The 22,508-nt window shown below is 41.9% G+C and overlaps 1 protein-coding gene across 2 annotated transcripts in view; it reads right to left on the bottom strand.

The window, feature by feature from the left end:
* The window catches only part of ano1a (anoctamin 1, calcium activated chloride channel a), a 208,274-nt gene that overhangs the window by 35,739 nt on the left and 150,027 nt on the right, over positions 1-22,508 (bottom strand). For both annotated transcript variants that reach the window (XM_059652199.1, XM_048545941.2), the window contains 5 exons: positions 21,620-21,821; positions 19,138-19,249; positions 18,064-18,121; positions 17,671-17,771; positions 5,951-6,096 (listed from right to left, as the gene is read on the bottom strand). In XM_059652199.1, the coding sequence (XP_059508182.1) occupies positions 5,951-6,096; positions 17,671-17,771; positions 18,064-18,121; positions 19,138-19,249; positions 21,620-21,821 (619 nt within the window). The remainder of the gene's footprint in view (positions 1-5,950; positions 6,097-17,670; positions 17,772-18,063; positions 18,122-19,137; positions 19,250-21,619; positions 21,822-22,508) is intronic.

The following is a 22,508-nucleotide window of genomic DNA, read 5'->3' as shown; positions in this document are numbered from 1 at the left end:
CTGACCACTGTGTAAGAAGTTGCCCTCATTTCCTTTTTAAATTCTTTCTCCTCTCACCTTAAAAGTATGCCCTCTAGTTTTGAACTCCCCCACCTTAGGGAAACGGTCTTCTTATTCACCTAATCTATGCTTCTCATGATTTTATAAATCTCGAAGTTGCCCCTCAACCTCCTACACGCCAGTAAATCAAGTCCCAGCCTATCCAGCCTTTCTTATAACTCAAACCCTCCAGTCTCAGCGACATCCTGGTAAATCTTTTCAGAACCCTCTCCAGCTTAATATTATGCTTCCTACAACAGGATGACCAGAACTAGAATCAGTACTACAAGAAGAATGTCCTGCATGCAATGGTGTGCGCAATGAAGGCAAGTGTGCTTAACCAACCTGCCCACCTATGATGCACATTTCAAAAAAACTATGTATCTGAACCCCGCCAACACTGCACAGGGCCCAGCCATTAATTGTATACATCCTGGTCAACTGTTTTACCAAAATGTAATACTTTGCATTTATCCAAATTAAACTCCATCTGCCACTCCTCAGCCCAATGGCCCAATTGATCAAGGTCTCTGCAATCCTTGATAATCATCTCGACTGCCTGCTATAGCACTGATTTGGCATCATCCATCAACAATACTGACCACGCCTCCTATATTCTCATTAAAATTGTTTACGTAAATAACAATCCGAAGCGGACCCAGTACCAACCCAGAGGAACACTTCTGGTCATAGGCCTCCAGGCCAAAAAAAAATCCCTCCACCACCACCTTCTGCCTCCTACCATCAAACCAACAGCTTATCAGAGTCCTATGGCCAAGAGAAAGGCCCTTCAGCCCAGAATGGTCCATGCTAACCCCATTTCCCCACACTTGGCCCATAGCCTTCTAAACCTTTCCTATCCACGTATTTTTCCAAATGCCTTTTAAATGTTGTTAATGTACCTGCTTCAACCACTTCTGCTGGTAGCTCATTCCATTTGCATGCCACCCTCTGTGTAAACAAAAAAGTGTCACCCCTCAGGTTCCCATGCATTATTTCCCCTCTTACCTTAAACTGATCCAGTTGGCAAGCTTCTCATGTGATCTAACTTTACTAGTTAGTCTAACATATGGAAGCTTGTCAAAGGCTTTACAAACATCTATCGCTCTGTCCTCACCTTTTTGATTACATCCTCAAAAAAAACTGAATCAAGTTTACGAGACACGATTGCCCTCATACAAAACCATGCTGACTATTCATAAATCATCCCTTGCCTCTCCAAATGCATGTGAACCCCATCTTTCAGCATCACCTCCAACAACATACCCACCGCTGATGGCAGGCTCACACTGGTCTATAGTTCCCAGGCTTCTCCTCCTAGCCTTTCTTAAACAAAGATACAACATTAGTCACCCTCCTGTTCTTTGGCACCTCGCCTGTAGTTATAGACGATACAAATATTACTGTGAGGAGCTCTGCAATTTCTTCCCCAGCTTTGCACAATATCCTGGCATATACCAGATCAGGCCCCAGAGATTTATTTACCTTTATACTTTTCTTTAAAGAAAAATGATGTCCAGCACTACTACTTCTGCAATGTGGACTGTTTTCAATTTATTTCCCCAAGTTCTCTAGCCTTCACTTCTTTCTCCATGATAAAAACTGACAAAATAATCCTTTAGTATCTCTCTCACTATCCAAGATTCAACACATACAGCCTCATTATGTTGAAGGGGTCCTATTATCTATTTAGTTGCTCCTTTGCTCTTAACGTACTTGTAGAATCTCCCTGGATTTTCCTTACCCTATCTGCCAAGGTTATTTCACAGCTCCTCTTTGCCCTTACATGCTTGAAGAGATTCATTTGAACTCAATTGTCTGTATCTAAGATGATTCTTATTCTTGACAAGAACCTCAATATCTTTTTTCATCTATTGCTCCCTAATCTTGCCAGCCTTACGCTTCTCACTAACAGGAACATAATGTCTCTGAACTCATTATCTTGTTTTGAACAGTCATCCCTTTACCTGTGAACAGTCTACTGCTTCAAGAGCAGTGCCACCAGGCCCAGTCATTTTCCAACATGAGAACCGAGCAAATAGTGACACTTGCCAATATGACAAAGTGCCTATGAAATAGAGTCTCACACCAAGCGGCTAGAAGGCCTGTGGAGCTCTAGCACAATTCGAGAACACACCTGTGGGCACATGGTGAAGCAGACCTGAACCAGTGACATGAGAGGAAAGATGATTTCTGCAGCAGTGAGCAGCTACTCCATGAGCACAGACAAGATGTGGCCTCTTGACATGGTCAAGAACAAATGTTTGACAAAGGTCTCCAGGGGAAGAACCAATCATTTCTGGTATCTGGGTCAAAGCAACATCCTATGAATTTACAGACTTACATGACTTAATAGATTTGGCAGAATGCCTCCTATTTGTGTCAAGTTAATTTTCCATTCAAGTTCTTTGCTTGTCACAATCGACAATCGACAATCAACAATCAACTGGTCGCAAAGGTTAACAATTGCAACTAGTAAGATAGGTCATGACATGCAGCAAGGCAATGAGAGAAAAGCAGACACCATCTTAGACAATGCTGCTGAAGGCAACTGAATTCCACAGTGTGTCTCGTTGGACCTCAGAAATCCTGGAGAAGTTGAATAACTGTAGTGGGGGCTCAGGGAATTCTTCCCAGCTGTGAACAGCTTGAAAAGAAGCCAGTGCACAATTATTGTGCAGTGCAGCAGAGCGTGTAGGGCCTGAAAGCCCAGGTGGTAAATAATGGTCATGTCACTAGAATTGTAACACAGAATCCCAGGCTAATGTCTCCAGATATAGTTCAAATCTCACCACAGCCAATGGGAAAATTTGAATGCAACAATATAAAAAAACATCTGGTATTCAAAGAACTAGCCAACTGATGATGATGTAACCACTGTCCATCCAGCTCACTAACACTTTACCAAAGGAAATCTGGAATCCTTACCTGGTCTGGCCCTAATGTGATTCGAGACCACAGCAATGTCTAGATAGGGATGGGTATTAATTGCTGGTCTGGCATTTACAAACAATCAAACATGCTAGCTTGGTGAAACTGAAAACGTGTTTGAGGATGTGCTGAAATGCAGTTCAAGAAATCAGAGGAGCATTATTCCAGGAAAGAGGTATAAACATTGACTACCAGAGCGGGAGCAAACCTCAGGGACAGCGCATGACTAAAAGAACTTTAACGGCCAATTCATCAAAAATGAAGTATAGTAATCTCTTGTGAAATTTTAAGAAGATTTGGTGATCCACAGCGTCACTGGAAATTACTCAGAAATACATGAGATCAGTCTCATTTGCATTTTATGTACTCTGTGGGGGGTATGACCAGATTCTTATCAAATGCCATTTCTCTGCTTCACAAGTAGCCAATGGAATACTTGAAGTGGGGGAAAAAAAAATTGGAGGGGCTATAGGGAAATGGCAGGGGAGTGGATATCCCATTCAAAGACCTGCTACACAGCTGATGGATTGAATGATTTCTTTTGTGCTGTATCACTTTTGTAATGTATTCATATATTATTGCAAAGAACAATATTTTCATGTGGTCAAAAGCATTTAAGTTTATTATAAATAATTGTGAAGGTGAATCCTACTTTAAAACCAATATTTCATATTGTCTGAAGTTTGCTCAATAAGTGGGCAGGTCAAAGTGAACATTAATCTGACCAATTCTTGCATAGAACAGACTGAATTGCAGACATTACATCAGCCTGATATTATTTAGTAAAACTTCATGAAAATGGATAAGTTAAGCAGCTTTTTATATCAAGGCTTTCTAACAGCTGTGAAACTGATCTTAAATGGCTGTGATAGTAACAAGATAATGTCACAGCATTTCAATATTAGCTCAGACACTTTTTGCAACAGGCTTTTTTTTAAATAAAGAGAGCAACAGGAAATTAATAATTCCTGGGGCCATTCCACACACACTGAAAATGACAGCAGTTTGGGGAATTTGGAAAATTAGGTCAGGGAGAGTCAGAACAGTGAATCTTACATTCAGGAGGTTGGCAAAACCTTACCATATACCTGAACAATTTGATCAGTTACCCAGGGCTACAGTGTGGTTTATTGCCATGACAGTCACATCTGAAATAACACCAAATAGGATGCTTAGTTCCAAGCTTTGCTCAGGAGTACACAAACTCAAATCTTCAGACTTAACGGTAATTATACCATTTTGCAGAGTTATTCTAGGGAGAGGGGATAGGTGGGGTGGGGGGGGGGGGGGGTGAGGGGGGGGAAGAGGAGGGGTGTCAGGAGAAAGGTGGAGACTCCCCCCAGCCTTTCCCCCAGTATGGTTCTCCATGATGCTCCTTTACACAACTGATTACTTGCGATCTTCAAACTGAACCAGAAATGAAACAAGATCCTTTGGGATCCCTCATCTCGTCTGAGGTCACCCTACACTGGCTTCCAGCATGGGCCTCGGGGTAAATGCCTTGCTTTGCCCTTACTCTGTTTAAAAAAAACACAAAATTGGGAGACACCTGCTGTGACTCAAAAATAACAGATCTGGGTGTTCAGGTCCATTGTTCCCCGAAGATGGTAACGCAGGTCAATAGAGTGGTCAAGGCAGCATACGGTATGCTTTCATTCAGCAGGCGGGGTATTGAGTACAAGAGTTGGCAGGTCATGTTACAGTTGTATAAGACTTTGATTCAGCCACATTTGGAATACTGCGGACAGTTCTGGTCACCATATTACCAAAAGGATGTGGATGCTTTGGAGAGGATGCAGAGGAGGTTCACCAGGATGTTGCCTGGTACGGAAGGTGCTAGCTATGAAGAAAGGTTGAGTAGATTAGGATTATTTTCATTAGAAAAAGATGGAGATTGAGTGGGGGACTGGGCTGAGGTCTACAAAATCGTGAGGGGTATAGACAAGGTGGATAGCAAGAAGCATTCCCCCCTGCCAGAGTGGGGGGCTCAATTACTAGGGGTCATGAGTTCAAAGTGAGAGGAGGAAAGTTTAAGGGAGATATGTGTGGAAAGTTCTTTACACAGAGGGTGGTGGGTGCCTGGAGCGTATTGCCAGCGGAGGTGGTAGACGCAAACACAATAGTGTCTTTTAAGATGTATTTGGACAGGGAGCAAAGTGTTACAGGCCCTTAGAAAACAGGTTTAGACAGAGGATCTCTATCAGCACAGGCTTGGGGGGCCAAAGGGCCTGTTGCTGTGCTGCAATTTTCTTTGTTCTTTACTACTGAAACAAACTTGAATCTGAGAAAGCAGATTATGAAACTCATCTTTTAGAGTACACCTGCTCAATTCAATACAAAACATCCTTCTCATCAATATTATTCTCATCAGCACTACATTTGTTAATCTTACAAGGAAGTATTTGACACAATAAGTGGCTCCATTTTGATATTTCATCCGAAAAAAGGACAAGCCACGAGATGGTGCTTTCACAGTATTTGCTTTCCCTCGATTTCCTGCGCTGAACTAAAAAGGTACATCACACAGGAAGAGGTTGGGCAGGATAGGGCTTTATTCCTTGGAACGTAGGAGAATGAGGGGTGACCCTATTGAGGTGCACAGAATTATGAGGGCCATAGATCAGATGAATGCATAGAATCTTTTTCTCTAGGGATGGGGAATTGAAAGCTAGAAGCCATAGGCTTAAGGAGAGAGGGAAAGATTTAAAGGAGGACCTGAGGGGCAGCTTCTTCAGAGTACTGCGGATATGGAATGGGCTGCCAGAAAAAAGGTACAATAGAAACATTTCAAAAACATTTTGAATTGGTACACGGATGAGAAGGGTTTAAGAGGAATATGGACCAAATGTGTGAAATTTTAGGGAAACTCTCAGCAGGTCTGGCAGCATCTGTGGAGAGAAATCAGAATTAGCATTTCGGGCCCAATGACCCTTCCACAGAACAGGATGCATTATCCCACAATTTGATGAACAATACTCACTCATCTCCATATACTCTGGAGTCAGACCAGCAAATGGCTCCAGGTTGTAGTCGATTTCATATTGCTGGGGTGCCTTACAATTGTTCTCGGTTTCCAATTTGGCCTCTCTCTTTGCCTTGATATATCGTATCAGCTTCTTCAGCTTCCTGAAATGTAAGTAATAAGAACCAAGTTATTGAAACTGGCACACACTGACTGAAACCAGCTACAAGTTTCAATCGTGAGACATGTAGGTTTATTCAATTTTACTAACCTGTTTATGGGGTTGTAGGTTGTCACTGGCTAGGGCAGCATTTATTGCCCATCACTAATTTCCTAAAGAGCAGTTAAAAAATCAACCACATTGCTGTGGGTCTGGAGTCGCATGTAGGCCAGACCAGGTAAGGATGGCAGATTTCCTTCCCTAAAGGATATTAGTGAATGGATATTGCCGACAATAGAACATAGAACATAGAACAGTACAGCACAGAACTGGCCCTTCATCCCACAACGTTGTGCCGACCATTGATCCTCATGTATGCACCCTCAAATTTCTGTGACCATATGCATGTCCAGCAGTCTCTTAAATGACCCCAATGACCTTGCTTCCACAACTGCTGCTGGCAACGCATTCCATGCTCTCACAACTCTGTGTAAAGAACCCGCCTCTGATATCCCCTCTATACTTTCCTCCAACCAGCTTAAAACTATGATCCCTCGTATTAGCCATTTCTGCCCTGGGAAATAGTCTCTGGCTATCAACTGTATCTATGCCTCATTATCTCGTATACCTCAATTAGGTCCCCTCTCCTCCTCCTCTTCTCCAATGAGAAAAGTCCGAGCTCAGTCAACCTCTCTTCATAAGATAAGCCCTCCAGTCCAGGCAGCATCTGGTAAACCTCCTCGGAACCCTCTCCAAAGCATCCACATCTTTCTTATAATAGGGCGACCAGAACTGGACACAGTATTCCAAGTGCGGTCTAACCAAAGTTTCATAGGGCTGCAACAAGATCTCACGACTCAAACTCAATCCCCCTGTTAAATGAAAGCCAAAACACCATGCGCTTTCTTAACAACCCTGTCCACTTGGGTGGCCATTTTAAGGGATCTATGTATCTGCACACCAAGATCCCTCTGTTCCTCCACACTGCCAAGAATCCTATCCTTAATCCTGTACTCCGCTTTCAAATTCGACCTTCCAAAATGCATCACCTCGCATTTATCCAGGTTGAACTCCATCTGCCACCTCTCAGCCCATCTCTGCATCCTGTCAACATCCCGCTGCAGCCTACAACAGCCCTCTATACTGTCAATGACACCTCCAACCTTTGTGTCGTCTGCAAACTTGCTGACCCATCCTTCAATCCCCTCGTCCAAGTCATTAATAAAAATTACAAACAGTAGAGGCCCAAGGACAGAGCCCTGTGGAACCCCACTCACCACTGACTTCCAGGCAGAATATTTTCCTTCTACTACCACTCGCTGTCTTCTGTTGGCCAGCCAATTCTGTATCCAGACAGCTAAGTTCCCCTGTATTCCATTCCTCCTGACCTTCTGAATGAGCCTACCATGGGGAACCTTATCAAATGCCTTGCTGAAGTCCATATACACCACATCCACAGCTCGACCCTCATCAACTTTTCTAGTCACATCCTCAAAAGAACTCAATAAAGGTTTGAGAGGCATGACCTGCCCCTCACAAAGCCATGTTGACTGCATTTGATCAAGCCATGCTCTTCCAGACGGTCATAAATCCTATCCCTCAGAATCCTTTCTAACACCTTGCAGACGACAGACGTGAGACTTACTGGTCTGTAATTGCCGGGGATTTCCCTATTTCCTTTCTTGAAGAGAGGAATTACATTTGCCTCTCTCCAGTCCTCAGGTACGACTCCGGTGGAGAGCGAGGATGCAAAGATCCTCGCAAGTGGCGAAGCAATTGCATTTCTCGCTTCCCAAAGCAGCAGAGGACAAATCCGGTCCGGGCCTGGTGACTTGTCAATCTTAATGTTTGACAAAATTTTCAGCACATCAGCTTCCTCTATCTCTATCCATTCCAGCATGCACACTTCATGGTTCACTTCCAGCATGCACACAAAATAGCCTCATGGTTACTATTGGACTGGCTTATTATTGATTTCAAATTTCACCAAGTCCCATGATGGGGCTCAAACACATGTGCCCAGAACATTGATCCAAAGTTCAGGACTGTTAATCCTGTGACATTAACACTACACCACTGCCTCCCCAGAGATGCAAATTCTTATCCACCTATTTTCATCACAAAAATTGCAGGTTTTCCCCTCCCACTAATAACCAAATTAATTGATCAATTCACAAGTTACCACATGATTTGAACTCATAGCAACTGGTTTACTGATGTAATGTCATAACAAGCTGCTCTCCTTCACATAGCAACATACAAATTAGGAGCAGGAACAGTACACACCATCCTTCAAATCTGCTTCACCATTCATCAAGTTCTTAGCTGACCTAACAGGCCACATTCCTCCTCCTCCTCTTTCCCACTCCACAACTCTCAAAATGCAGGGTGAAAGGCCAAATATTTTTCAACCTTGGCATTAAACACACTCAGTCAGAAACTCCCAAGACATATGGCCTGCTAAGAAAATACGTTTATAGCTTGGCATGTCTGGCAAACCTGCTGAGCTTTTCCAGCAACTTTGTTTTTGTTCCTGATTTACAGCTTTCACAGTTCTTTTGGTTTCCCCCCACCCCCCCGCCACCTCTTTATCTTCGTTTAAAAAATGATGGGCTCCCTGTTTTAGGCAAACATTCCTAGTTCTAAATTCTCCTACAATAGGGAATATCCTTTCCACATTAACCTGGTCAACACTGTTCAGGGCCTTCTGTTTGTATCACACCATGTATTCTTTTAAAACCAAACAGACACAGATCTAACTTATTCAATCTTTCATTATACAACAACTTCCCATTTTGGGTGACTAATCATGGTTTAAGATCAGAGCAGTTGGAACAACACATGACACTTCAATCCTCTTGCCATTCAATATGATCTTGGCTGATCTTACATCCTCAATCCATGTTCCCACTAGCCACTGATAACTTTAGATGTTGGTCACCTACACAACAGGTAGGGGGCACTGGTCCAGAATGCAAACTGAAACGTGTCTGCAGGATGCAAGGGTCTGGGTGCAGAGTGTGGGAATGGATGGCAGCACCAACAGCAAGTTTATAACTTTCTCATTTTCCTTCAGATGATAAACAGCGTTTTTATAAAAAGTGATTAAGGAATTGGCGAAGGAATACATTGAAATGGGAAGATCTCCAATTGTTGCACCAATTGGTACATTGCATCTACTAAGATTCAATTTGTGCTAAGGTACAGTCAAAGAAAGCCAAGGTGAAGAGAGAAATCAAAGCCATAACTGTTAGTTCAGAATAAATGCTTTGGACATCAGCTGAGTGTTTAAAGGTAATTAAAAAAAGATAATACTGGATTGCGGAAATTATTGAAGTAATTCAATTTAAAATATTATCAGAATATTGACCTACCCAACCTCATCCTGGTGGTAGGGGGTGGGGTGTTTAAACAGGTCCTTGTGGAGGTCAAAATGTTTTAGAAGATTTAATTTTTCCTTTACAAAGCTTAATTAAAGGAAAATAAATCAATTTATCAAACCAACAGATTGTCTTCCAATCCCAATCCACTCTTTAGAGGCATCAGCTGAATGGGCTGAAAACAAGCTAAACTATTTATGAACTTCAGCCTCAAAAAGGTCACGAATGTTCGTGTGATTACTACAACCAAGGATTTCTGTAACCTGCATGCGTTTATCAAACTCTGTCTTCTCTTTGCTCCTGGGAGCTGCACCGAGATGGAAATACAACTTTGTTTTATGACGCTGTGATATTTTTCTTGTTTAGAGAATCTAGTTCATTTTCCACTTAATCCATATTCATCAGGCCATTGCCCAGTGGTAGTATCACTAGTCTGTTAATCCAAAGACATGGAATGTTCTCCAGACCAGAGTTCAAGCCCGACCAAGGGAGATGGTAGAATTTGAATTAGAAAACAAAATGAATTAAGTCTAATGCTGGCAATGAATGTACTGCTGATGTCAGGAAAAATCCATCCGGTTTACTAATGCCCTTCGGGGAAGGAAACTGCCACCCCTACCTGGTCTGGTCTACAAGTGACTGACTCTTAACTGCCCCTTGGGTAATTAGGGATGGGCAATAAATGCTGCCAGGTCAGCAACACCCTTATCCCACGAACGAATAAAAATTCAATTATGTAAAACATGTATAAATCCTCAACATGTCCAAACATGTCGTCATTTTTGTCTACTGCAGTTAAAACAATGCTTGAAAGCTCATTCAGATTTCAGTATTTGAAATCACAAATTTGCCTGCTTTCTTGAGTGTAACTGAAAGCCAGTCACAATTCCATTTTACTGAGTGACATTTACTGACAATGACAAATGCATTGGACCCTGAATGGTACGAAACAAAGTCACTGGCTTAAGTTACAGGCCTGACTGCAATCCTTGTTACAATTAAGGTTTAAAAACAAAAAAAGTGTTGTGCTTTGGGATGGTTTTTAATTTCGGGTATATTGATGGGTGTCATGAAACTGTTTTGGCATTTGGCTGATGATCAGTCTGCGTGAGGGGGAGCTGTGAAATTTAAGGGACAATTGGATGTATTGCTGGGAAGAGGTGCAAGTTGTTTACACTTTGAGACAGTTGCAGAAACATCCAAGTTTACAGAGGCTAGGCTGGTTGTTCCCAAAAGTGTTAAGAATTTTGGATTATGAACTGTTAGAAGTAAATGAGTAGTTTACAGTTTAAGGTAAAATTGAGTTGGAACTTTAAGGGGAGGTGGTAGCATAGCTGGCAATGTCATTGGATTTATAATCCAAAAATCAAGCCCATTGTCCTGGGAAATGGATTCAAATCCCACCATAATCAGAAAGTGGAATTTGAGTTTAATAAAAAAACAAAACAATCTGGAATTAAAAGTTAGTTTAATATGGGTGGTAGGTTGCTCGGTAGTTAGCACTGCTGCCTCAGTGCCAGGGACATGGGTTCGATACCACCCTGTGTCTGAGTTTCCGCCAGGCGCTCTGCTTTTCTCCCACAGCCCAAAGATGTGCAAGTTGGGTGGATTGGCCATGTTGAAATTATCCACATCGTGATCAGGATGTGTAGGCTGGATGCATTAGCCACAGGTTACAGGTATTGGGTGGGAGTGGGGGGTGGGGGGGGGGGGGTTGCGCGGGGTGGATGGTGGTGGAGAAATGCTTTTTGGAAAATTGGCGTGGACTTGATGGACCAAATGGTCTGTTTCCATACTGTAGGGATTCATTCTATGGATTGTGACTTAACATTGCTTCCTGGATACAACGATCACATACTATGTTTTCTTGGACACGGGCACTGAGAGGATAGAGTTTATATATGTTAGTCTGCAGGCTCTGACCTATGCATGCTGCCACAGAAGAGACACAACAACTAGAGGCTGGAAATCTTAAAAGTTCACCACATAGGAATTTAGGTGGGAGTTAGCGCTCAGTTAGAAAAGACCAAATACATAAGGACTTGAAATGACGCTGTAGGCCATGTCTAGTTTCTGTTTCAATGAAAATTACCAGGGGAATAAAATCTTACTACGAAAAACTGGCTCTAGGGTTAAATATTACCAGGCTGGGAAATAAAAGTAAAAAAGCTTGGGAGATGACAGACTTTGGGCCAGAGCCAAAAAATTGAATTGGTTTGGGAAAATCCGGTCGAATTGAGTTTTTTGGTTGCGCGTAAAGGAAACTTCTGTTCCATACTTTTAAGGTTTCTCGCAGGAGAGAAGTTTGGTCAACGTTTTTAGTTTGCTCGTTATGCAAACGTCTTAAAAATGAAATTCCATGCCATTCTTTCAACTGGAAGTTCAAAGTTTTAAGAAAGTTACTGGTCACTACAGGGATTGTCAATGAACAGGAATTGGGCATGAAGCTCATTCCAAATCAGTTGAGTTTGTGTCACTCCATGGCTTCTGACTGATTATTGATATTCTTCATTCTATAAACACAATGCACTCATTACAAAAGTAGTATCAGTTGGAAGTAAAATTAGATTACATGAATGCTATGATCATGGTAAAAATAAAAATGGAATTTAGTCCATAACCAGATGCGGGGATATGGTAAGAGTGCACAAAAGACAGTTGAGAATGGGGTCTCACTATTTCATTTGGGAATCTGTTTGGCTATTAAAATTCCAGATTTGCACAAGTTTAGTCTCAGTATGAAGTATCAGCCACTGAATACTAAAACAAAAGTGTAAAAACATTAGTCTAGGGAGACTTGGTTGAAGAGGTTGTTTGAAGAGGTTGTGCCAGCACACAGTCAAATAGCTTCACGTGATGCTCCAACGTCAATAATTGGAAACTAAACATGGAGAAATTTGCAGTGTCAAGGTCAGGTTATAGAAGGTCAACCCCTTGCCGTTTCTATATGGATGGGCATCATGTGCATTTGTAAACTTCAGAGCACTGTTCTTCCAAAAGAACTACAGTGAGTAAAGTGATGCAAGGCAAGTGTGGTCATTGAGTGGTGTACTCTCGAAGGAACTGAAATACTTGTTCAAGTATAGAACCTCTCTCAATCTCCATTGTAGTAGTATTGGGATAGCCAGTTTGTGTACAGTAGTATTCCTCAAAAGCCACTAAGTTATGGCCAGACAAACTGTTTCAGGTATAACAACAGAAATAGCTGGCAAAACTCAGTAGGTCTGGCAGCATCTGTGGACAGAAAACAGAATTACTATTGAGAGTCCAGTGATCCTGTTTCAGAGCTGGTTGAGTCACTGGACTCTAAATGTCAACTGTTTTTCTCCCTCCACAGATACTTGTGAACCTGCTGTGTTTCTCCAACAATTTGCTTTGTTTAAAATTTAGAGGATCTGCAGTTCTTTGATTTATATGAAAAAATGTTTCGGCAGTGGGCAAGGAGAAAATATTAGCTAGTACTGGGCAGAACTTCCTAGTTTTTCCAAAATAGAGCTATAGGATTAGGATGTTTAACAGTGCAGCATGCTCTTGGCATTGAGCTGAATCATCAGCTCAGATTTTGTCCTAAAGGCTCTGTAGGAGGATTTGAAACTACAGCCTTCTTTCTCAGAGGATTTCTACAGCAAGATACAGTAGACACTTGTCACAAAGAGCAGGGAATTGTGGGTAGACAGAATTTGTATACTGACGTGTGCTAAGAGAAAGGAAAACTCGAGGTAAATCTCAGGTTATTTAATGTGCAGCTGAGTTTTGCCAGATGTACCGATGTAATGGGATTGTGTTTGACAGTGTAGAACTTGAGGAACAACAAACTATTCATCATCTTCATCTGGCAAACTATACAGACAAAAGGCTTTTCAAAATACACACATCACTCCAAATGAACTGTATGTCAATTTTGCTAGTTTGTACTTTAGCCTGAGATTTCATTTTGAGACTGAGGGAGCTGGGACTTTCCTCCTTAGAGCAGAGAAGGTTAGAGAGAGAATTTTAATAGACATGTTTAGAATGATGTAGGAATTTGATGGAATGTGTATAAGGAGAATACATTTCTCCTGGCAGGAGGGTCAAAAGACATTGATTTCAGAAAAATCAGCTAAGGAATCAGAGAGGAGTGTTATAGTCTGGGCATATTGCCTGATTTTTATTCCCCAGCGGGGAGGTGGGAGTTATAGCAAATTCAATAGAAGCTTTGGAGAGGGAACTGCATACATTTTTTTGGCCAAGTATTTATTCAAAGTTTATGGAGAGACTCTCAAATGGATCACCCTTTCAATAGGTTGGCATGGGTAAAATAGTTAGAAACAGGTCTTGCTTTGCCAGTAAGACTCCTTCAGGGACATGGTAATGTAATAACACTGTATTCAGAGATCCTAGTTAGTGATCTGGGGAGACAGGTTTAAATCCCAACAAGGTAAATGGCTAGAGAGTTTAACAGCAAGGAATCAAAACAATATCTGGAATTGAAAGCTAGTCTCAGTTTTGTGACCACCATCGCTATCAAAAATCCATCTAATGTCCTTTAGCGAAGGAGATCTGCCATCCTCACCTGGTCTGGCCTACTTGGGACTCCAGACCCACACCAACATGGTTGATTCTTAACTTCTCTCCAAAGTGCCTAAGCAAGCCACTCAGCTTAAGGGCAACTAAGGATGGGCAACAAATGCTGGCCTTGCCAGTGACACCCACGTCTTGTGAAAGATTTAATTAAACAAATTCTACAATGTGGCTAAATCACAAGAAGAGTCAGCTTCAACATTTTCTTGTTTCTGATAAGATCAGATATAGTGCAATGAAGCATCATGAATCTATTTGGTGAGATGATATCTTGTGGGTATTTTTTCTGTTTCTCAATGGTATATGGAGGAATAAAGAGGTGAAGAATAAAGCAAATTATTTAAGTTCAGTATTTTTCAAAATATACTGATTTCACTACAAATACCGATGATATCTTAGCGGCTGTTCACTGAACAGATCACTGCATTAGGCAACAATGAGAGTTGAAACAACAAGTACAAGAGACAAGATTCCTCAGATGATCTGTGCAGATATTAATCAACTCCTTTTTACAGTAATGTACTACATAACCAGATTACCAGTAAAATACAGGATATGAGCAATATCCCAGAAATAGCTGTTAAATCAGGAAATGGAAGGGAGAGAAGGAGTAACTCTAGAAAATTATAAATTACCAGGGAAGTGGTACGGACAACATTGTTGGAACTGAGGGTTTGTCCAGGCCTCAGGGGCTTAATGATTTCATCCAAGAACCTTAAAAAGAAGCAGTGAGCGAGATAACAGATGCATCGGTTTTAAGGTTTCCCAAATTCCCTACATTTGAGCAACGCTTCATTTGATTAGAAGTTAGCAAATTAACTCATTTATTCAAAAAAATTTAGGTAGACAGGAAGCAGGAAACTACAGATGGTTTAATATCTGGCATTGAGGAAATGTTAAAGCTATCATGAAAGAAGTTATAACAGGACACAGTTATGCTCAACGTAACCAGACAGTCAACATGGTTTTGTGAAAGAACTATGTAGGGATGGGATAGGATAGGATAGGGAGTGGGGTACTCTTCAGGAGGGTCAGTGTGGACTCAATGGGCTGAATGGCCTGCTTCCACACTGTAGGGATTCTATGGAGATGGTTATTTTTCTGAGGGTTATGAGTCTATGGAACTCCCCACCTCTTTAAAAAAGACAGTGGAGGCAGAATTGTTCAATATTTTTCAGGCACAGGTAATTAGATTCTTGATAAGCAGAGGGGATAGTTGGAAACGTGGAGTAATCAGATCAGCCATAAGTTTACTGAATGGAGCACTACACTGGAGGGGCCAAGTGGCCTATTCCTACTTTATATGGTCACATGATAATAAAATGTGAGGCTGGATGAACACAGCAGGCCAAGCAGCATCTCAGGAGCACAAAAGCTGACGTTTCGGGCCTAGACCCTTCATCAGAGAGCTCTGATGAAGGGTCTAGGCCCGAAACGTCAGCTTTTGTGCTCCTGAGATGCTGCTTGGCCTGCTGTGTTCATCCAGCCTCACATTTTATTATCTTGGAATCTCCAGTTCCCATTATCTCTGACATTATATGGTCACATGTTCACTTTCGAAACAAAAACATTGACCAGTTCAACACAGCCCAGAAGATACAGATCAAATGAAACTAATAAAAGAAAATGAAAAGCTGTTTAGAAGAAAAAATCTGACTTTCCAGCTCAAATAGTCTAAAGGGACAGTACAGGCTTCACTCAATGCCAGCATAAATTCCAGAGACATCATCATTTAGAGTCAAGGCTGAGGCCCATGTATTGTGATGTGGCCTAATTCAAGGCACCTTACTGCTTCGAGTCCAAGAGCCAAACGAGGTGAAACAAAAAGCAATATCTTTCCCTACTCCTTTTCAATGAGAGATGGTGGATTACTTAGAAACTGTAATTAATCCTTCACATGTCTGTTGCTATTGACTTTTGGATGAAAAGTCCTGAAAGTTTACAGCCACAACCAGACCAAAAGGCTCCTCTCATACGTGTGACAGTCAAGGAGACAACGTCTCTTCTTCCTCAGGTGGCTCAGGAAACTTGGCATGTTATTAGGGCACCTCATCAGATTCTACAAAGGCACCATTGAAAGCATACTATCCGGGTGCATAACAGTGGGTATGGCAACTGCTCTGCCCAGGATCATAAGAACTACAGAATGTGGTGTGCATAGTCCAGACCACTCCCATCTATGGATTCCATTTACCTCTCATTGCTGTGGAAAGGCTATCAAAGACCTCACTCACCCCAGTAATGCTCTCTTACGACCTCTTCAATCAGGCAGAAGATACAGAAGCTTGTGCGAACAGGTTCAAGAACGACTTCTTCTCTGCTGTTATTAGGCTGATGAATGGGCTCTCTAACTTCAAATAATGTTGCTTTGTGCACCTCTTGTGCAGTGAAGCCTGTAAGCCTTGCTCTGTCTAAGCACCCTATGATCTGTACTCCCTTGCTTGCTGTGATCTGCCTGTACTGCTGGCAAGAACAGCCTTCCACAGTAGTTAGGTACACATCACTACAATAAAAGTCAAATCTCACCTGATGTAGGTCCCACTGATTTATTTCAGGAATGCCTTCAGGCAGTTCTGGAGGTATCCATGGATTTGAAGCACCCATTAGCCACACTTTCCAACACCAACCCTGCACACATCACCCTTTGCCATAATTTTCCTACCTTTTACCTAGGAATATCTCCTTGACCTTCCAGAAGCTTTAATACAAATTAAGGAGTTATCATGAAAGGCTTACAGCTCAATAATTCTGATTTGATAAATGGGTTTTAGTGAGCTCTACAAATCAATTACATCATGTGACAATAATAAAAATTCCCACAAGGCCTGGATCAAATGTTCTATTTTGAATATTCTGACCAAATGTGCAAATCATAAAAAAAGTTTACACATGGCAACTTTGATTTTAATTATGGTCTTGATTTGACAGTATGAATTTGATAAACATATCATCAACCCTCTTCCCACACAACAGTCCAAACCTTGTTAATATCTCAAAATACCAAAAAACATAATTTACTATTTAGATGTTACATCATATAAAACACCTGAAAGACAGATGTACATAGGACTATTGGCATATCGGAGGAGGAGCACAGCTTGGGTGATTGTTCAAAATGGATGGGGCTGCAACTTTTATTATCTACACCTGGAAACACAATTGCATATCAGATCGCTTTCACCAGAATCCAATACCAGGCAGAGATTACAACAGGCCAATGCAATAACAGCTGTTAGCTGTCACCCAGAACATCTCACCACCTCATCAGCTTTTGGAATGTATTAGGATAGTGTTTGCGTGACTGTCTGTTCCATTGGTGAGCTCTTGATCACAGCCTTCCCGATGAGGACAGGCTGCAAACAGAAGTCACAAAATCAGAGACACTGCTTACCATTGGTGTTGTACACCTTCTGGTAGCTTTTATCCAGCGACTCTGGGAAAGGCTGGAGTACAGGTTAGACTCCTCCTCCCAAGGATATAGGCCTCAAGCCAGATGCTCAAAAGACACAGGAAGCTTGAATAATTGATGAAAGCAATACGAAGAAAGAAAAACAAGAAAAATAAAGCACAAGTTCACAAGTAATCGAACTAGTCTCATGTCCTTCACCAGTCTGTAGAGGATAAAGGTAAATACTTACGGAATGCCGATTTCAAACAGATTGTTCTGAATCAGCTGTTTGCCCAGCATGATGATGCTCAGTTGAATGCAGAGTTCCATCAGGCAGCCTCCAGGAGCACACTTAACAATAAATTGAACAAAAGTCAGTCTTTTCTCTCACTGCAAAGTTTGCTATATGATTCCAAGATAGTAGGAACTGCAGATGCTGGAGAATCTGAGACAACAAGGTGTAGAGCTGGTTGAACACAGCAGGCCAAGCAGCAGAGGAGCAGGAAAGCTGATGTTTCAGGAAGGTTCTAGGCCCGAAAACGTCAGCTTTCCTGCTCGGCCTGCTGTGTTCATCCAGTTCCACACCTTGTATCTCATATGATTCCAGACTAATTTTCAATTATTTAAAATAAAACCAACTTGCCTCTTCCATTCTCATGTGACGAAAAATATATGTATATTTTCCAGGACGGCCTGCGAACCTAGAAGCAAACAATACTTGGTAAGAGATAGTAGGAACTGCCGATGCTGGAGAATGCGATAACAAGGTGTGGAGAAAGGATGAACACAGCAGACCAAGCAGCATCAGAGGAGCAGGAAGGCTGACGTTTTGGGTCTGGACCCGTCTTCAAAAAGGAGAAACATCAGCTTTTCTGCACCTCTGATGCTGTTTGGTCTGCTGCGTTCATCCAGCTCCACACCTTGTTATCTGATATTTGATAAAAATCATATTCCCAATAAAGTGGCACATTGTGTTATGTCACACTTTGGTTGAACAGAGTCAAAATCACAAGGAGGCTCCATCAGAAAGAGTTTTTCATCCCCACCAGCAATTAGCCAAACCAACTGCGGAACTGTTTTCTTAAAAGGAGTGTCACAGACAATTTCAGCAAATGCTTCCATCGAGCAGGGAATGGTGAGCTGCTTTCACAAACCAAACGCTCCATGTGAGGCTATGCCCCACATGGAGCAAGTTCCACAATTTTAACTCAATGGGAATATATAGTTCTTGGTCAGGAATGTGAAGGAACTTAAAGACAAACTCGCAGCTGATGGAGTTTTCCTGCACCTGTGGCCCTTGCCCTTTGAGGGTGCAGTTTGGGAAGTTGAAGTACCATCCTGCAGATGATGCACATGGATACCTCATGATCAAGTTGAAAAAGCCAAATTCCATCCTGGCTTGTGTCTCACAAATGTTACTCACTACTTTAATCAACGAAAACTTGAATAGTGTCCAGTCCTTGCTGCGTTGTCTCCGCTAATTGAGACTAGGACTGCATATTGCAATCAACAGCAAGCATTCCCTGTTCTGTACTTGAGACAGAAGAAAGTAGTTTAACTTGGTTAAGACTAGGACACTGCCTTGGGGCAGATGTTTAAGACTGCACATTACTTCAACAAGAACACAACCTGTTTTGGCCATAGCGCGATTTCATTGTATCAGAGTCCTTGCTAGGTTGGCACGTGAAGGGGAACATTTTGTTCTAAAATCACTCACCTGCCTTTGAAAAATGCAACGTAAAAGATTGAAGTGTAGGCATTTACAAACTTCAGCAGAAAAGCCTTAAAGATTAGCTTTTCTTCAAAACTTTTATCTGTTTTGGGAATCTCTGTAGAAGGGGTAAAATAAAATAGGATCACTAAATAAAGCTAAAACAGCATGCAGCAGCATTGGACAAATAATGGCAGAAACAGCACAATTTCTCTTGGTCAGCACCTCTCCTCCCAACCCACACCACCTTCCAAATGATCTGTACTTTCACTAATTCTCATAGAACTAAGAACCAGTGAAAGTCTGCAAGATATTAAATAGAATGTTTTCATCTGATAAAAGGCGGCCTCACCCCTGACCTTCTCTAATCTCCTCTGCCCTGAGCTCTCTACACTTCTCATCCCTTCATTACAGCTTCGCTCTAAAGATGGCCAAACAGAGCTGAATTCAATGGGTGAGGAGAGAGTGGCTGCCCTTGACATCATTCAACTAAGCGTGGCATCAAGGAGCCCAGCAAGTTGTGAGGAAGGGTTACCCTACCCGAAACGTTAACTCTGATTTCTGCCGGACCCGACAATTTTTCCAGTAATCCCAATTTTTGTTTTAGTCCTAACAAAACTGCAGTCAATGTAAACTGGGGTGACTGGGAAGGCGGGGGGTCCCTCTGCTGGATGGAGTCATACCCTGGCACAATAGGAGAAAGGCTGTTCTTGTTGGGGGTCAGTTTTAAACCAGTACCCTCTTAATCTGTGATAATGGGAACTGCAGATGCTGGAGAATCCCAAGATAACAAAATGTGAGGCTGGATGAACACAGCAGGCCAAGCAGCATCTTTTGTGCTTTTGTGCTCCTGAGATGCAGCTTGGCCTGCTGTGTTCATCCAGCCTCACATTTTGTTACCCTCTTAATCTGTAGCTTGTTTCCCCCCAGTTCAAGACTCCCCCAGTCTGGAACCATCTAGTCAACATTCACCTTCTCAAGCTCCCGTATAATCGTATAAGCTCAAAAAATATTCCCCCTTCATTCCTCTAAATTCGAATGACTAAAAAAACCCAACTATTTAGCCATTCTTACGAAGGCAATCCCTTCATGCCAGCAGTCAGCTAAGGGAATCGCACTTGAACTGCCAATGTCAGTTTCTTCTCTTTTTTAAACTTCTTCTGACCTCCCTCCAATAACCATTACCATTACAGACTGCTTGTTTATTCTCAAAGGTTTTAAGAGCATCTATCATACTTCAAAATGTCAAGTGTACAAAGTCTATGATCTGGAATCTAAGGTTTACTAGTAATGGGCAATGTGTAAACTTCTCAAACAGCTGTGAAATTCAATGAACTTCAGGGTCCAATTGAGCCACTTCTCAGCTGAAGCAGAGCTGAAGCTTTTATGGGAAAAACAGCTAAGTGGTGGCATTATGGTAACGTCAGAAAGCCAGGCTAATTCTCTGGGTGCAAATACTACTACATCTTCATCTCGGGTGAGGTCAATTCACAAACCTCAAGTTGGAAGCTAATTCAAAACAAAAAAACCATTACCTACGCTTATAAAAACCCATCTGGTTCACTACTATCCTTTAGGGAAGGAAGTGTACCATCCTTTACCTGGTCCAGCCTACACACCATTCCCGACCCACAGCTATGTGGTTAACTCTCAATGCCCTTAATGGTAGTATATCAAGGCACTCCGTGTTGGGCCAGTTAGGGGTAGGCAGAAAATGCTGGCTCAGTCAACGATACCCACATCCCATGGAATTAAAAAAATGTTGAGTTACAGACCAACCTGCAAGCAATATAATGATGAAAAGCAGAAAATATTTAGAATAAGTAGTGGATAAGGTGGTAGGATAAATAGTCTTTGCTCTCAGTTTGGTTAAACAAAAAAAAGCAGCAAGATTTACGGCAGGTTTTTTCATAGAATCTGTACAGTGCAGAAAAAGGCCATTCACACCAACTCTCTGAAAAGCACCTCACCTAGACCCATTCCTCCACCTATCCCTGTAACCTTGTATTTCCCATGGCTAATCCACCTGGCCTGCACACTATGGGCAATTTAGCATGGCCAGTCCAGCTAACCTGTATATCTTCGGACGGGGAGGAAACCCATGCAGACATGGGGCAAGTGTGCAAACTCCACATTGACAGTTGTCTAATGGGTGGATTGAACATGGGTCCCTGGTGCTGTGAGGCAGCAGTGCTATCCACTGAGCCACCGTACCACCTCAAATAAAGGCTATTTACAAATAGCTAATATTAGTATTGGGGCAAGCGGAATCTAATTGATTTGATTAGCCAACAAATTGTACAAATGCAAACAGAATGGTCTTCTACTCTGTAAACCCATTTGCTTCCAAACAGAGTTTAGAAATTGCTCACCATTTGAATGCAATGTGTGCATTAAAAAACAAACAAACAAACATTCTGGTGACACGACATCAAGCGAGTGAAATTAACTAAGAAATGAAAAGGTGATGTCTAGAACTTGTCCTTACCAATTACTGTCAGCCATCTGGCTATGGAGCCATATACTTCATCCAAAATGAGAATGACCACCAAATTGATGATAACCGCAGTAGCTGTGACAATGGCCCTAACATTGCTTCTCGCATAAGGGTCGGGGCTCACAGCCATAGCTGCTGCAATGGAGATTCTGTACATGATCACTCCAAATACTATTGCGAAGGTCAGACCAATCTGGAGAAGGCAGACAATTTTAGTTAACAATCCAGAGCTTTGGTGCCTCAAAACAAAATTAAAAAGCTTTTTAAAAAAAGTTGTGATACAAGCACACGGTTATAGTTTTTATTTAGAATAATTTCATTTTAATCATCGAATCAGAGTGGTAATTGCTGTATTTATTGTTGGCAAAGTCAGCAGCTGAACAACCTGTATTTACATAGAGCCCAAAGATACCTCTGGGAATCTTATAGGATATTGGATAATCAGAACTAGAGCTGATCACAGCAATCTGATCAGTCAAGGTGATATTGGAGTTTTAAAGTGGAAATAAGAGCTTTAATGATGATCCCGAGTTGGAAATCTAAGTTTGGCAGGAATAAGGAGGATGTAGCCAGGTGCAGATACACCCAATAGAGTTGATGACCGGCTAGTGAAATGGTAGAGAACAGAACCTGAGGGAGGAGGGTGATGAACGGGAGAAGTAGAAGTGCATCCCATGGAAGGGGCGAATGTGAAAATAAGCCGGACAATAGCGCAGAGGTGAAGGAAATTGATTACAACAATAAAACCAGATGTCAGTGAGGATTCTGTGCTCAGCAGATGCACAAGTAGATGGAAATGACCTGCAAGCCATAAAGTGAGAGGCATTTGTATTTAAAGGGATTAAGGAGAATTAATTCATTTCCTTGATCTTGGAGACTT

Source organism: Stegostoma tigrinum, chromosome 17 (assembly GCF_030684315.1).
Source record: "Stegostoma tigrinum isolate sSteTig4 chromosome 17, sSteTig4.hap1, whole genome shotgun sequence".
NCBI lineage: Eukaryota > Metazoa > Chordata > Chondrichthyes > Orectolobiformes > Stegostomatidae > Stegostoma > Stegostoma tigrinum.
Note: the sequence above shows the minus strand (reverse complement) of the source record. Positions and strands in the feature narration are given on the sequence as shown.